The following is a 14,197-nucleotide window of genomic DNA, read 5'->3' as shown; positions in this document are numbered from 1 at the left end:
AAAGTACAGCATAAAGATTCAATGGTTGAAACATCAATTTATCTGTGTATGCAAAACAATCAGATTTTTTTTTTTAATTTTGAAATTGGCTTCTGGGATCCTATTGTAATTTTTGATCTTTATATGCCTTATGACAATAGAGAACAATCATATTATGAGGTGTTAACTACAAGGGATATATAGTAGTAATTTTTTCAAATTCTGTTGTAATTTCTTGCTTTGGTAGTACTAGTCAATGAAAAAAACCATAACATGAAATTATAAAATGAAAAAAATACCACAAAATGCTCCTAACTAAGGAAAACCACTATGGAAGAGTATCCCTTTACACACGATCTTATGCATGTCTACATACAGATGTATGTGTGCATGAATACACATACATGCACACACATACATGCACACACACACAGATTCGATTATAATCTGAAGGTTACAATCTGTGACCTCTCAAAGCCCATATTGTGTATCTCTTGCCATTATATTTGCCATAATTTTAATGGCTTCAGATTAATATACAAATATAGCAAAACTCAAATTCCTACAGCTGTACACTTATTTCCATTTAAAAAATTCAGTGACATCATTGATGTGATGCTTATCTTTTTCGTATCTTAACCTCATAGTCAAAAGCATTCAATTATATGAATTTGAGATCAAAGAGATATATAACCTATATACTGATAAGTACTCCTTTCCCAAAACCATGCTTTACTGCTAACCAGTAGGTCAAAGGACATAAATGTCAATCTTGCCTCAATAATACATTTAATAATTTTATCAAATTCCTACAAGTTTCCTGGGTAGGAATGGATGTGTGTGAAGAATATGGCATAGCCTCTACCTGAGAAGTTTTGACAGAAGAAATGCTACAGTTCTTAGTAAACAAACATTTCAAAGTCTGGATAAAAATGCAGGGAATTAGAAATCAGTAAGTTCAAGGTCGACTAACAAAATTTTTTCTAGTGACCATTTTTGTGACATTTTCAAAATGTTACAGTAAATCCCACCTTAACATTGAGTGACTCACAAAAAAATCAATTGTAAAGTATGCAGTTACCTATTGTTGCAAAGTTAGTAACATTTTCAGTTTGTACTGTCAGGAAAGAAAATCACAAAACAGTTCAATTTTATATTAGACACAATCCTTGGAAAACTAGACAGGGCCTCAGAAAATAACCCTACTTGAGAACAGAGGCTGTGGGAGGCAAGGAGCCAGCTGCAATAGGCTCATATCATATTAATACTGCAGATTACAATATCAAGTGGTTTTCTATACTTCAACAAATGATCACTTTCTGAATTAAATTTACTTGGTAGGTTTCCTCCCCTGAAACAATTTTCATATAGTGTACATTTCCCCCTTTTGGTTTATTTAACATACATGAGCTGACCACACCTACAAACAAGAGTCGATGTTAAGGTTGTGTAGATTCAGCATCCAAGTCCCTGCCCTCATGGAGCTCACATTCTCCTGGACATCAGTTTTGACAAGCCCATCCTTACACTTTCATTAAGGCAAGACCAAACTCTTCCTCTCTAAGTGCTATCTCCCTAAGTGGTATCTGACGAATGTCAAAGTTCTGAATGCAATCCTTACTGCACCAGTCAGAGGAGGTTTCTGCTGTGTGGTCTGGTGAACACTGGGATATGTTCAGCTACTGCTTCGACAAGCAATACCTTCTCTCCTATGAGACCTGACGCTTGCAAGAATTCAGGGTTGCACATGAGTTTTTTGACACAATCATTTTGTGCAACTTCTTTCCTTTGACAATTCCCTGATGTTCTTAACACTCTCATCACTTTCATATATCTCCAGTATGAATTTTGTGATGACTTACAAGATTGGAGCGCCAACTGAAGCTCTTACCACACATCTCACACTTGTAAGGTTTCTCCCCTGTGTGGACTCGCCTGTGATACTGAAGCTGTGAAGACCGACTGAAGACTTTACCACACACGTCACATCTGTAGGGCTTCTCTCCAGTGTGGACACTTTGATGAAGCTGAAGACTTGAGGCCTGACTGAAGTGCTTCCCACACTCCCCACACTTATATGGTTTCTCTCCTGTGTGGACCCTCTGATGCATGTCGAGGTTCAGGCTCCACTTGAAGCCCTTCCCACACTCCCCACATTTGTATGGCTTCTCTCCAGTGTGGACTTTTTGGTGGGCTTGAAGGTGTGAACTCCGACTGAAGCTCTTGCCACACTTTTCACATTTGAATGGCTTTTCTCCACTGTGGACTCTCTGATGGGTCAGAAGATGAGAGGCCTGACTAAAGACTTTTCCACACTCCTCACAATTGTATGGTTTCTCTCCAGTGTGGATTCTGCAGTGAATTTTAAGATCTGCTCTACGACTGAATCCCTTCCCACACTCTTCGCATTTATATGGTTTCTCACCAGTATGGATCAGCTGGTGGATCTGAAGTCGTGAACTCTGATTGAAGCCCTGCCCACACTCCTCGCACTTGTAGGGTTTCTCTATGCTGTGGGCCTTCTGATGGATTTTAAGATATGAACTCTGACGAAAGCCTTTCCCACATACCTCACATTTATAGGGTTTTTCTCCTGTGTGGACGACCAGATGAACTTGATAATGGATTTTCATCCTGAAGGTCTTCCCACACTCATCGCATCTGTATGGTTTCTCTCCTGTGTGGACTCCCTGATGGGCTTGAAAACTTGAACTGTAAATGAAGCCCTTACCACACACTTTACATACATATGGTTTCTCTCCGGTGTGAATTCTTCGATGGGCCTGAAATTGTGAAGGCTGAACGAAGCATTTACCGCACTCCTCACATTTATAAGGTTTCTCTCCTGTGTGGACCCTCTGGTGGATATGCAGATTTGAGCTACAAGTGAAACACTTCCCACACTCCTCACATTTGTATGGTTTCTCTCCGGTGTGGACCATACAATGACTGTTAAGTGCTGATCTGCGGCGGAAGTTCTTACCACATATATCACATTTGAACGGTTTCTCCCCAGTGTGGATTCTCTGATGTTCCTGAAGATGTGAAGCATGAATGAAAGCCCTTCCACATTTGTCACAATTGTAAGGTTTCTCTCCCGTGTGTAATTTACAATGAACAGTAAGTGTTGATCTACGACTGAAGCCTTTCCCACACTGCTCACATCTGAACGGCTTCTCTACAGTGTGGACTTTCTGATGAATTTGCAGCTGTGAACTCTGGCTGAATTCCTTGCCACACTCATCACACTTATAGCGTTTCTCTCCCGAGTGAACTCTCTGATGAATGCGAAGCGCTGAGCTGTAACAGAAGCTTTTTCCACACTCACAACATGTATGAGACTTCTCTCCGGAGTGAATTTGTTGATGAAGATCAAAGTTGGAGAGATCACCAAAAGATTTTGTGCATTCATTACACTGAGAAGGTGTCTGGCCTGTGTGAATTACAGATAGTCCTGCCCCATTCTGGCTAGGTGAGTCACGTTGTTGGCGGAATTCAGAACGGTTTATCCTGGAGTCTTGCCACCTGGTTAAGTCACTTGCAATGTGTTGCCAGATCTGCCAGCAGGAAAGCTCTTCATGTGGTCCTACTTCTGAAATAGTCTCCATCTCACTTTGGATCTTTTCTTCTGCAAAGACACAAAATTCAGAGATGTGGACAACTGAAGGTTCTGTTCACTGTTTTCAAGATTTCACATTTGGGAGAGAGTATGAGACGTGAATGAATCCAGAGAATGTTCAGTTTGTCTCTTCCTTTGTGTGTCATGTGCTCTGGTTTGTATGCCAACGGAAACCACGTGGTGGTCCAGGTCGCTCCTACCCACCACCACTAAGCGTAGCAAAACCCACTGGTGTGAGCTTCCTCCATGAGGTGCGAGTTAGACGTCAAAAATTTAACTTGAAAAATTGATAATTAGATTCAAACTGTTCACCTATAGACACTTTCTATTGGATTCAAAGGCAGTGTAGAATCTCAGATAGTAAACTTTATAGTTAGTAAATGATGCAGACAAAAAAGTTATATAGATAATAAAATATGAATCAACTAGAACTTTAAGGGAATGCAATAACTTTTTTTGTAAACAAAACCTGGAAGCAACTAAGATGCCCTTCAGCAGGTGAATGTATAAATAAAAAGTATGGTACTTCCACACAATGGAATATTATTCAGTGCTAACAAGAGATGTACTACCAAGCCAGGAAAAGATGTGGAGGAAATGTAAATACATATTTCTAAGTTTCTAAACAGAAGCCAATCTGACAAGCATACATACTGTATAATTCCAACTATATGACATTCTGGAAAATCCAGTGCAGCCGAATAAAATAAAGTAAATAAAAATAAATATTTAAAAAGAAAAAAAAACCAGTATCATCATCAACAGGAAAGGGGTCATCACATGAAATACCTATGAAAGTGATACATGTAAATCTCCAACACCTGAAATGCAGGTTTTGGTTATGACAAAGCATGCATTTCTTACCATGGTTCATGTTTTACAAAAAAAAAAAAAAACACCTCAACAACTGAGTCTAACTTCTTGAGTTACTTTGCTGCACAGCAGAAATTAGCACAACATTGTAAATCAACTATTCTTCAATTTAAATTAAAGAAAAAAAGGAAAGAAATTAAAATAGAAAGGAACTGGGAAAATTAACTAAATTTTAAAAACTAAAAGGAAGAAAAAAAAGAAAGTAATCAGATAGGCAATCATCAAAAGACGAAAAATGCTCTGCAACCTCCTTCCTTCACTCTGGTTTTTACATGACCTATAATTATCCCCTTCACACTGAGAGAAATAGAGCTCTCCCGTCCCATCCATCAAACTCACACAGAGTCAACAAATATTTACAGATGCCTGCCACATACTGGGCTGCTCCGGGTACTCAAGACAGACAAAACTCCACACTCCTGGTGATCACACTCCAATGCAGAGAAAGGGGTGATAAACAAGCAAAGTCTGTGAGATCCAGTAAGATGCAGAATGAGGAGAGAAAAGGGGGGATAGAATTTTACACAGGGTGGTCAGAGAGGGCCTCTCTCATGATGTGGGAACTGAGCGGAGACCTGAAGGCAGAAAGGGAGGGAGCTGGAAGACCAGAGGTAGAAGAGTAGGTCTGGCGGAGTTAAGGGCTCACAGGCGGAAGTATCTGCTGTGATCACAGTAACTGTCCCCCAAAGAACTCACATCCTGATTTTTGGAGCCTAGACTATGTCAGATTATGTGGCACAGGGGAATTAAGACTGCAGACAGGATTGAGGCTGCCGATTAGCTGACCTTAAAATGTAAGTCCATCCTCTACTTTGGGGTGGAGTGGGAGGCTCAATGCAATCAAAAGTCTCCTACGAAGCAGAAGTGTGGTGCAGGGAAAAAGCAGAAGAGGGACACGTGACAAGGGAGGACGGGGCAGAGAGAAGCGATGTCGCTAGCCGTGAAGCTTGAGGAAGGTGGCCACGAGCAAAGGCAAAGACACAGATTCTCCCCCAGAACCTCCAAAGTGAAACCACACCACACCTCTGACCTCTGGAAGTGTAAGATGTTCAACATGTGTTGTGTTAAGCTATGGTGTTTGCAGTGATTTTCTCAGGCAGCCGCAGGTGATACCGCATCCCTGGCGAGTCTGAGCCTGGCGTGGTGTATGGCATGGGTGGGAGACAAAGAGCGAGAGGAAAGGAATCAGAGAGACAGTGGGGGACCATGAGCAGATCCTGGAGGACTGCAGAAGCCACTTTAAGAGGTTTAACTTTAAGAAAAATATGAAGCTATAAAAGATTTGGAAGAGAGGAATGGCAGTCTTTCCTAAGCATCACTCTTGGCTGCTACTTGGAAAACAGACTATAGGAGGGGCAGGGCAACCAGTACAAAGGTGTTAGAGAAGAGAAGTAAAAACACATGGGAGGGCTTCTCTAAGGACCCCCATCTGCCTGGTTCTTACCTGACTTGCCTTCTCTTTGGGTTGCTGTCTTCACCACCCAAAGCCTTTTTTCCTTTTCTAAGTGAAATATATCATGTCTGAAGGGGTGACACCCTGTGAACATGCAGAGTTTAACATTTCAAATGAACACACACTGTGTGGCTGATTCATGTTGACATGTGGTAGAAACCAACACAATACTGTAAAGCAATTATCCTTCAATTAAAAATGAATAAATTTAAAGTCAGAAAAACAGAAGAGAAAATGAATACACTAACAGTACAATTTACTGGAAATTAAGATTCCTGTATTTAATGTTGATCAATGAGTCAAAACGAGGGTAATTAAAATATTTTTAAGAAAACATGACCTATTTGAAAAAATATTGGAACTTCTTTGATGGTCTAGCAATTAGGACTCTGAGTTTCTATGCAGGAGGCACGGGTTTGATCTCTGATCAGGGAACTAAGATCCCTCATGGCCCAAGGTGCAGTCAAAAAGTTAAAAGGAAAACACAAAAAAACCCCCAAAATACCAATATTTCAAGACCTGGACACATAAATACAGTAAGTATTACAGAAACCAATTTCTCACCAGTGCCTATTTTAATTAAATCTCCCCTCACTGGTTCTTATATGACTCACACAATTGGCCAGAGTTTTTCCTGCAATGTATTCCATTCTTCCTGACGAATTCTGATATTTTTCTCTCTCATTTTGTTAAAAAGCTTTGGTATAAAAGTCAGGTCCCCAAATGCCATTTCAATACCCCAAAAGCCTTCCACATCTGAGGACACAAAGCCAAACCAGGGAGATGACCTTGTCAGAAAAGGTGCCTGGGACCTCTCTGGTGGTCCAGTGACTAAGACTCTGCACTCCCAATGCAGGGGGCCTGGGTTTGATCCATGGTCAGGGAACTAGATTCCACATACCGCAACTAAGACTTGAAGCAGCCAAGTACATATATTTTAAAAAAGAAAGGGCGCCTGTCCTCACCCACTGAGACCAGATTCCGGAAGTTCTCCAGCATCACATCCTGGTACAGCTTCTTCTGGGCCGAGTCCAGCAGCCCCAACTCCTCCTCCGTGAAGGTCACAGCCACATCTGTGAAGGTCACTGCCTCCTACAACAAACAATCTCAGCTCAATCTTACAACCAGTGTCCAGTGGAAGAGGGACAAAGCCAAGAAGAAGAGGTGGATGATGAAAAGATATTCTGGCTCCTGTGGAAATGTGTAGACTTCCCAGTCCCCCTCCTTCTGTCCAACACCATACACTGACTTTCCTCGGCCTCCTCGGAAGTGTGGCTATGGAAAAGAAAGGATGGGTGACATGTGAGTTCAGATTCTGAAGGACTTCAGTCAATCTGCAGACCTCCCAGCCCTTCTTCTATCCTGCCAGTGCCACACACTGATTTTCCTCAGCCTCAGTGGCTTCCTCAGTGATTCTCCTTCCTCAGTGGCAACAGACTGACTGAGTCCCTCAGAATCTGGACTCACTTCCGACTCACCCTCTCCACCTTCTTGGCACTTTCCCTTTTCAAGTAGCCACTGATTGTAAGATGGACATTACATGTGTCTGGTGTTATACCAACTTTTAAAAAAAATATATTTATTTATTTATTTGGCTGAACCAGGTTTCAGTTGCGACATGCAAATTTTTAGTTGGGGTATGTGGGAGCTAGTTCCCTGACCAGGGATTGAACTCAGGCCCCCTGCATTGGGAGTATGGAATCTTAGCCACTGGACCACCAGGAAGTTTCCCCAAATCTTTTTAACAAACTAAAATCCCACAAACCGTGTGGTGCATCAAAAAAAAAAAAAAAACAAAGAGAGAGAGAGAGAGAGAAAGAAAGAAGAGCTGTGCCATGCTGTTATTTGGATATTCTACCTAAGAAACAGCCAACACAACACAGATCAAATGTACTCTTTCTATATTGAATGCATAGTACATCAAGGACAACACCGACATTGTTTTCAGAACTGATTTGAGGGGAAAAGGTATCATGGAAGAAAGCTGTCCACTTAAGTGTTGCCTAGAACAGTCAAATTTGTAAACCACCTAAATGTCTACAGGTGGAAAGTAGTCAAAAATAAAAAGGCGCCCCCCCCCCCCAAAAAAAGGTATATCAATACAGTGGCAAATGTGAAGTACCCATTTAAAAAAATATACAATATAAAAGGAACAAAGTCATAATTTAAAGTTAGATGTACACCATAAATACAAATACAGTTATAAATGCACATGAGGAAAAGACAAAGAGAAAATAAAAACAGTTAGTTTGCCAGTAGGGAAGTAATGAAATGGGAGAGTTATTCATTTCTAGTCATTTTTCTACTCCATAAAATATATAATAATCACATAAAATAAAAACAAACACAAAGAAAACTCAAGAAGGACAATGCAATGTCTCCCGTGTCTCCTGTTCTGCTTGAGTCATCCCGAAACAAACGTGTAACAATCTGAGCAATGAGATGGAACTTTAAAGTGAGAAAGGCAGGTGCTACTCACCTTGAATGTGGTCATCTTTCCTCCTGTGCCTAGGGATGGGCACAGTCCTGAGTTATACAGGTTCTAGGAGGTCAGAACTATCTGAGGGAGTTCTGAGAGTCTGAGAAGGCAGAAAAAGACACGAAAGAGTAGCTTGGGTCACTGCTCATCCACACAGATGCTTCCTGTGAAAAGAGTGCATGAACGTTCATAGCAGCAGTACTCATAATAACCTAGAACTGGAAACAACTGGAATGTTGGCCTATGTGTGAATGAATGGAATATTATGCACGCATGAAAATGAATCCAGTACTGATTATGCTACAGCATGGGTAAACCCTGCAAATGCTATGGAAAGCAAAAGAAGACAGACACAAAAGACTACATACTGTATGATTCTATTTGTGTGAAATGTCTAGAATAGGCAAATCTATGGAGACAGAAAGTATGTTAGTGGTACCCTGGGTTTCTGGGGAGAGAATGGGGGTTTTAACTAAGGAATCCAACTGCAGAAATGAAAATGTTCCAAATTATTATGGCGATAGTTGTACTGCTGAGCAAAGTTACTAAAAATCATTCATCTGTACACCTGAAATGGGTGAATTCTATGACACACATATTTCAGGCTGGTAAAAGTAAATGTTTATTAATCTACATGTCATTTAGATTTTCAATATGAATTGATGGCTTGAGTCAATACTAATATTTATATATGAATGAATAAATAAATAAGTAGGGAAGGAGAAGCTTCTCTTTATAGTACAATGTGAATTAATAAACATATCTCCCTATTAAAAAACTTTATTAATTAAAAAAGATTACAATGAAGAAACCTGACAGACATTACTTGAGCCTAGCAAACAAAGCTGAGTTTACTAATATAGGGATATACTGATATCCTCTGGCTCCAGCTATGTTGCAGTGACAAGGACACCTCACCGCTTCTGTGGAATCCCTTTGCCAACAATGCATAATCTGAACTTAAAAATGGAAAACATCAGACGAACCTCAAATGAAGAACTTTCTCCAAAATAACTTGACTCTATACACCCCCAAAAACCTAGCCGGCATATTAAAAAGCAGAGACATTATGCTACTGACAAAGGTCCGTCTAGTCAAAGCTATGGTTTTTCAAGTAGTCATGTATGGATGTGAGAGTTGGACCATAAAGAAACCTGAGCATCAAAGAATTGATGCTTTTGAACTGTGGTGTTGGAGAAGGCTCTTGAGAGTCTCTTGGACAGCAAGGAGATCAAATCCATCAAACCTAAAGGAAATCAACCCTGAAAATTCACTGGAAGGACTGACGCTGAAGCTGAAGCTCCAATACTTTGGCCACCTGATGCGAAGAGCCGCCTCATTGGAAAAGACCCTGATGCTGGGAAAGATAGAAGGCAGGAGGAGAAAGGGACGACAGAGGATGAGATGGTTGATGGCATCACTGACTTGATGGCATGAGTTTGAGCAAGCTCCAGGAGTTGGTGATGGACAGGGAAGCCTGGCATGCTGTCCATGGGGTCATAAAGTCAGACAGCGACTGAACTGATACTCCTACAAAATACCAAGAACAAAAAAGACAAAGGTTGTAGAATCATTCCACATTAAAGAAGAACATTAAGAAAAGTATGAGAAAAATTCTGTAAAATGTTTATTAACAAAAAATACGACATAAGGCAAAAAATTGGACTTTGAACTGGGGGAAAACCAGTTATGAAGACTCTTAGTTAAAAAAAAAATAACAAAATACAAGACTGTGGATTATTTAATAGCACATTATCCAATATGCTATCTGGCATTACTTACTTATGATTAACTTAATAGACCCTTGCTAGATAAAACACTATTCTTTAGTATAATATCTAACATTACCAAGTATGTGACGCTAAAATTCTACAATCAGTCTTTCTGAAATCCCTCTTACCAAGACACCTCCTGATTTCATGGTATGTGGGCTTCCTTTACGCAGAAAGTTAAGATAAGCTGTCATTGAATACAAGTAACTTCCTGGTGTTAGATGATGGAGGTACAGAGCAGATGGGCAAAATGTAAACAATTGGTCGATTTGCGTAACAGGTATATGAGAGCTCCTTATACTATTTTTGCAATTTTCCATAGTTTTAACATTAGATAAAGATAAAATAGCCTTAAAAATAAAAAAAACAGTCATAGGAATGGCAATAATGAAAACAGTAAGACTAATTATGAAATTACATGGAAGTTCATTAGTTTATTCTTTCTTATTGGGGTTTGGAAATTCCCATAGTTAAAACACATAAGGGGAAAACCATTGAAAATGGCATGATTAAAAATAAAATCTGTAACATGTTTATAGACAAATACACAAAAAGAGCCACTAAGCAAAAACATATTAGAAGCTTAACAGTTGCTATCGTTACACCCTGGATTAATGAGTAATTAAGAAATTTTTTCTCTCAAATTTCTTAATTCCTGAATGCTCCACAATAAGAGTCTGTAAGAATAAGAAATATTATTCACAACAAGGGAAACAAAATAGTTGACAATGACTTTAAAAACTCACAGGAAAGTCCAAACCCATCTATTTGATTTAAGGCCCTTCATGATCAATTCCTAACTATGATGCCTGATTCCACCTGGTTCCTAAGCCTTAAGGACTAAAAGACTATAAACTCAAGCTCTGGACTAACTGCCTGAATTTCAACCTCAGTTAAGCCCCCTGACTTGGTGGGTGACTATGGGCACATAATTTACAGCACTCTGAGTATCAATCTCATTTTACAGAAGGGGGAAAAAAGCAACATTTCTGTTCAGAGTCATAGTGTGGCACAATGTATTTATTTGTGTAAAGCCCTCATCATTGGTGAAGAAGACAATGGCAACCCACTCCAGTACTCTTGCCTGGTAAATCCCATGGACGGAGGAGCCTGGTGGGCTGCAGTCTATGGGGTCGCAAAGAGTAGGACACAACTGAGCGACTTCACTTTCACTTTTCACTTCCATGCATTGGAGAAGGAAATGGCAACCCACTCCAGTGTTCTTGCCTGGAGAATCCCAGGGACGGGGGAGCCTGGTAGGCTGCCATCTATGGGGTCGCACAGAGTCGGACACAACTGACGCGACTTAGCAGCAGCAGCAGCTCATCATTGGGGCTTCCCTGGTGTCTCAGAGGGTGAACAATCTGCCTGTAATGCAGAAGACCAGAATCGGATCCCTGGGTCAGGAAGATCCCTGGAGAGAAGAGAAAGGCTACCCATTCCAGTATTCTTGCCTGGAGAATTTCATGGACGGGAGGCCGAAGGGCTACAGTCCATGGTGTCGCAAAGAGTTGGACAGGACTGCGCAACTAATACTTTCACTCATTGAAGTTAACGGTTAAGGGTTAATTGTTATCAATACCCATGTCAAATTACACATCGGACAAATTCTCTGATGTAACCGTCATTGTAAGAGAAAAATATCAAGTCCTACTCACGTGGAGCTTTGCAGTTAGTAGCCCAGGAGTCACTCCTACCTCCTGTAGTTGTTTTTGAGGTCACGCTGGGGAAAGAAAGAATGCTAGGAAATGCCAGGACAGAGCCCTCGTCTTCATTAAAAGTTAAAGCCTCCCTTCCCTCCGAGCAGTTTAGAACCTTCTCTTCCGAGTCCCAAGGGGTGCAGAATGACCCAGTGTCGCACAGAGATAGAAAGAAGGGTAAGGGTCACTGGAGGTGGATCTCTGATGCTAACCCGGGTGATCATTCTTTGAGAAATTAACAGCAAGGAAAAATCACCATTCACTATTTGCCAGGAATCGGCTAAGACTTTTATTTGTATCACCTCTTTCCAAAACAAAAAGTAATGGGTGGCTCAGGCGATAAAGAATCCTCCTGCAAAGCGGGAGATCTGGGTCCATCCCTGGGTTGGGAAGATCCTCTGGAGGAGGGCATGCTAACAGTATTCTTGCCTGGAGAATCCCATGTAGCTTGGAGGGCTACAGTTCATGGGATGGCAGACACGACTGAGCGACACACACACACACACACACACACACACACACACAGGCGGGAGGCACAGGAGATTAACTCCCCATACACACACACACGCACGCGGGAGGCACAGGGAGATTAACTCCCCATATGAGGAAGTAGAAGCGCGCGTGGAAAGTTGAGAGGAGGAACGGGCTATCCCAAACCCACGGAAACTCTTACTCTAGGAGATATGCGACGGGAGCTGGTCCTCTCAGAGTCTCCAGAATACCCCAACCGCTCCGCCTAGGGGAACGCACACTAACGCCTTTGCTCCTCCGCACCTGCACTCTCCGCCGAGGATTCTTTTCCCCTAAGTCGATTGCCAGGTAATTGCACATCCCATGCATGGATCCAGGAAATTTGGAAGGGCAAGCAAGACGCGGAACTGACAAGCCCGCCCCACGGAAGAGACACCAGCAACCTCACTCTCCCTGAACGGAAGTCCTAGGAGTTCGCGGGGCGTCTAGACTACACTTCCCAGAATTCATCAGATTTCCCCTTCCTGAGCGGCAGTGCAAGTAACTAACAGTGTCAGAACTACACTTCCCCGAATGCCGAGGGACACTAACCAGAGTCTCACTTTCCAGGAAGAAGTGTTGAAACTCCGAGGAGCTCCTTGACTACACTTCCCCAAATTCCACAGCGGAAAGAATCCCACAGTCCCGATTCCCGGGGTGCTAATGAGGTTTCCTGCACGGAGTCTGTTACTTTCCTTGAGTTCCCCAGTGAAAATATTCCATAGACAAGACTTTCTGAAATCAAAATGTCTCCCAATTATGGCAGGAGTGTTGTTGGACAAGGAACAAGTAGGGAGATACAATCTACAAGATATTAACTACTTAGGGGACACAAGGTGATTGAATGTAGGGTCATTTTAGTGTAATCTGCTGTTACCAGGCTAAAGCTGTGAGGTAGAAGAATAGGCAAAGAGGAATGATTTGGGAGGGGCAATGAGGAAGGAAGAAGGTAGCAGTGCCAACTCCAGACCCTGTGGTACCACTGCTTTGGCAGGAAAAACAAGCTTGACAGGGCCAAAATGGAATCTTGTCCTCATGGAAAAGTGCTCTTCGCTCACCTAAACTTTTCACTGAAGTTGATATGATCCCTACTTTGGATGTGAAAACACCAAATTTCAGAAAGTTAAGAAATTGTCTGCTATCTCAATGCAAGCATCATTGCTGAAGAGCTGGGCACCGGAGTCACTGTCATTTCAAAAGCCTATGATTTAATGCCAGAGCACTGAGGAGGATTCTATTGGTGAAGGAGGATGTTTATATTAATATGAAATGTGGTATTTATTATATTAAATATTGATATTTTCTGGTTAAAATCTTTATTATAGGTAGTAATTTTAAAATGTATGTTCAGTTCAGTTGTCGCTCAGTAGTGTCTCTTTGTCACCCCATGAATCACAGCACGCCAGGCCTCCTTGTCCATCACCAACTCCCAGAGTTCACTCAAACTCATGTCCACTGAGTTGGTGATATCATCCAGCCATCTCATCCTCGGTCGTCCCCTTCTCCTCCTGCCCCCAATCCCCCTCAGCATCAGGGTCTTTTCCAATGAGTCAACTCTTCGTGTGAGGAGGCCAAAGCATTGAGGTTTCAGCTTCAGCATCAGTCCCTACAATGAACACCCAGGACTGATCTCCTTTAGAATGGACTGGTTGGATCTCCTTGCAGTCCAAGGGACTCTCAAGAGTCTTCTCCAACACCACAGGTCAAAAGCATCAATTCTTCGGCGCTCTGCTTTCTTCACAGTCCAACTCTCACATCAATACATGACCACTGGAAAAACCATAGCCTTGACTAGACGGACCCTTGTTGGCA

At 41.6% G+C, this 14,197-nt stretch overlaps 1 protein-coding gene and 1 long non-coding RNA gene across 3 annotated transcripts in view; both read right to left on the bottom strand.

The window, feature by feature from the left end:
* The window catches only part of LOC102189789 (zinc finger protein 91), a 35,911-nt gene continuing 21,734 nt past the window's right edge, over positions 21-14,197 (bottom strand). The window contains 5 exon segments of the mRNA XM_013971412.2: positions 21-1,814; positions 1,816-3,607; positions 5,916-6,008; positions 6,890-7,016; positions 8,404-8,466. Coding sequence (XP_013826866.2) covers positions 1,745-1,814; positions 1,816-3,607; positions 5,916-6,008; positions 6,890-7,016; positions 8,404-8,466 — 2,145 coding nt within the window. The 3' untranslated portion in view covers positions 21-1,744.
* Positions 9,895-12,810, bottom strand: LOC102190065. Of its 2 annotated transcripts, none has more exons than XR_001919513.1 (3): positions 12,549-12,810; positions 11,834-11,898; positions 9,895-9,933 (listed from the first exon to the last, which is right to left on the bottom strand). It is a non-coding gene; the product is annotated as an uncharacterized LOC102190065 (long non-coding RNA). The 2 variants fall into 2 exon arrangements; XR_001919514.1 differs by lacking the exon at positions 9,895-9,933 and adding an exon at positions 11,504-11,543.

Source organism: Capra hircus, chromosome 18, assembly GCF_001704415.2.
Source record: "Capra hircus breed San Clemente chromosome 18, ASM170441v1, whole genome shotgun sequence".
Taxonomy (NCBI): domain Eukaryota; kingdom Metazoa; phylum Chordata; class Mammalia; order Artiodactyla; family Bovidae; genus Capra; species Capra hircus.
The sequence above is the reverse complement of the archived record's forward strand: the minus strand, read 5'-3'. Positions and strand labels throughout refer to the sequence as shown.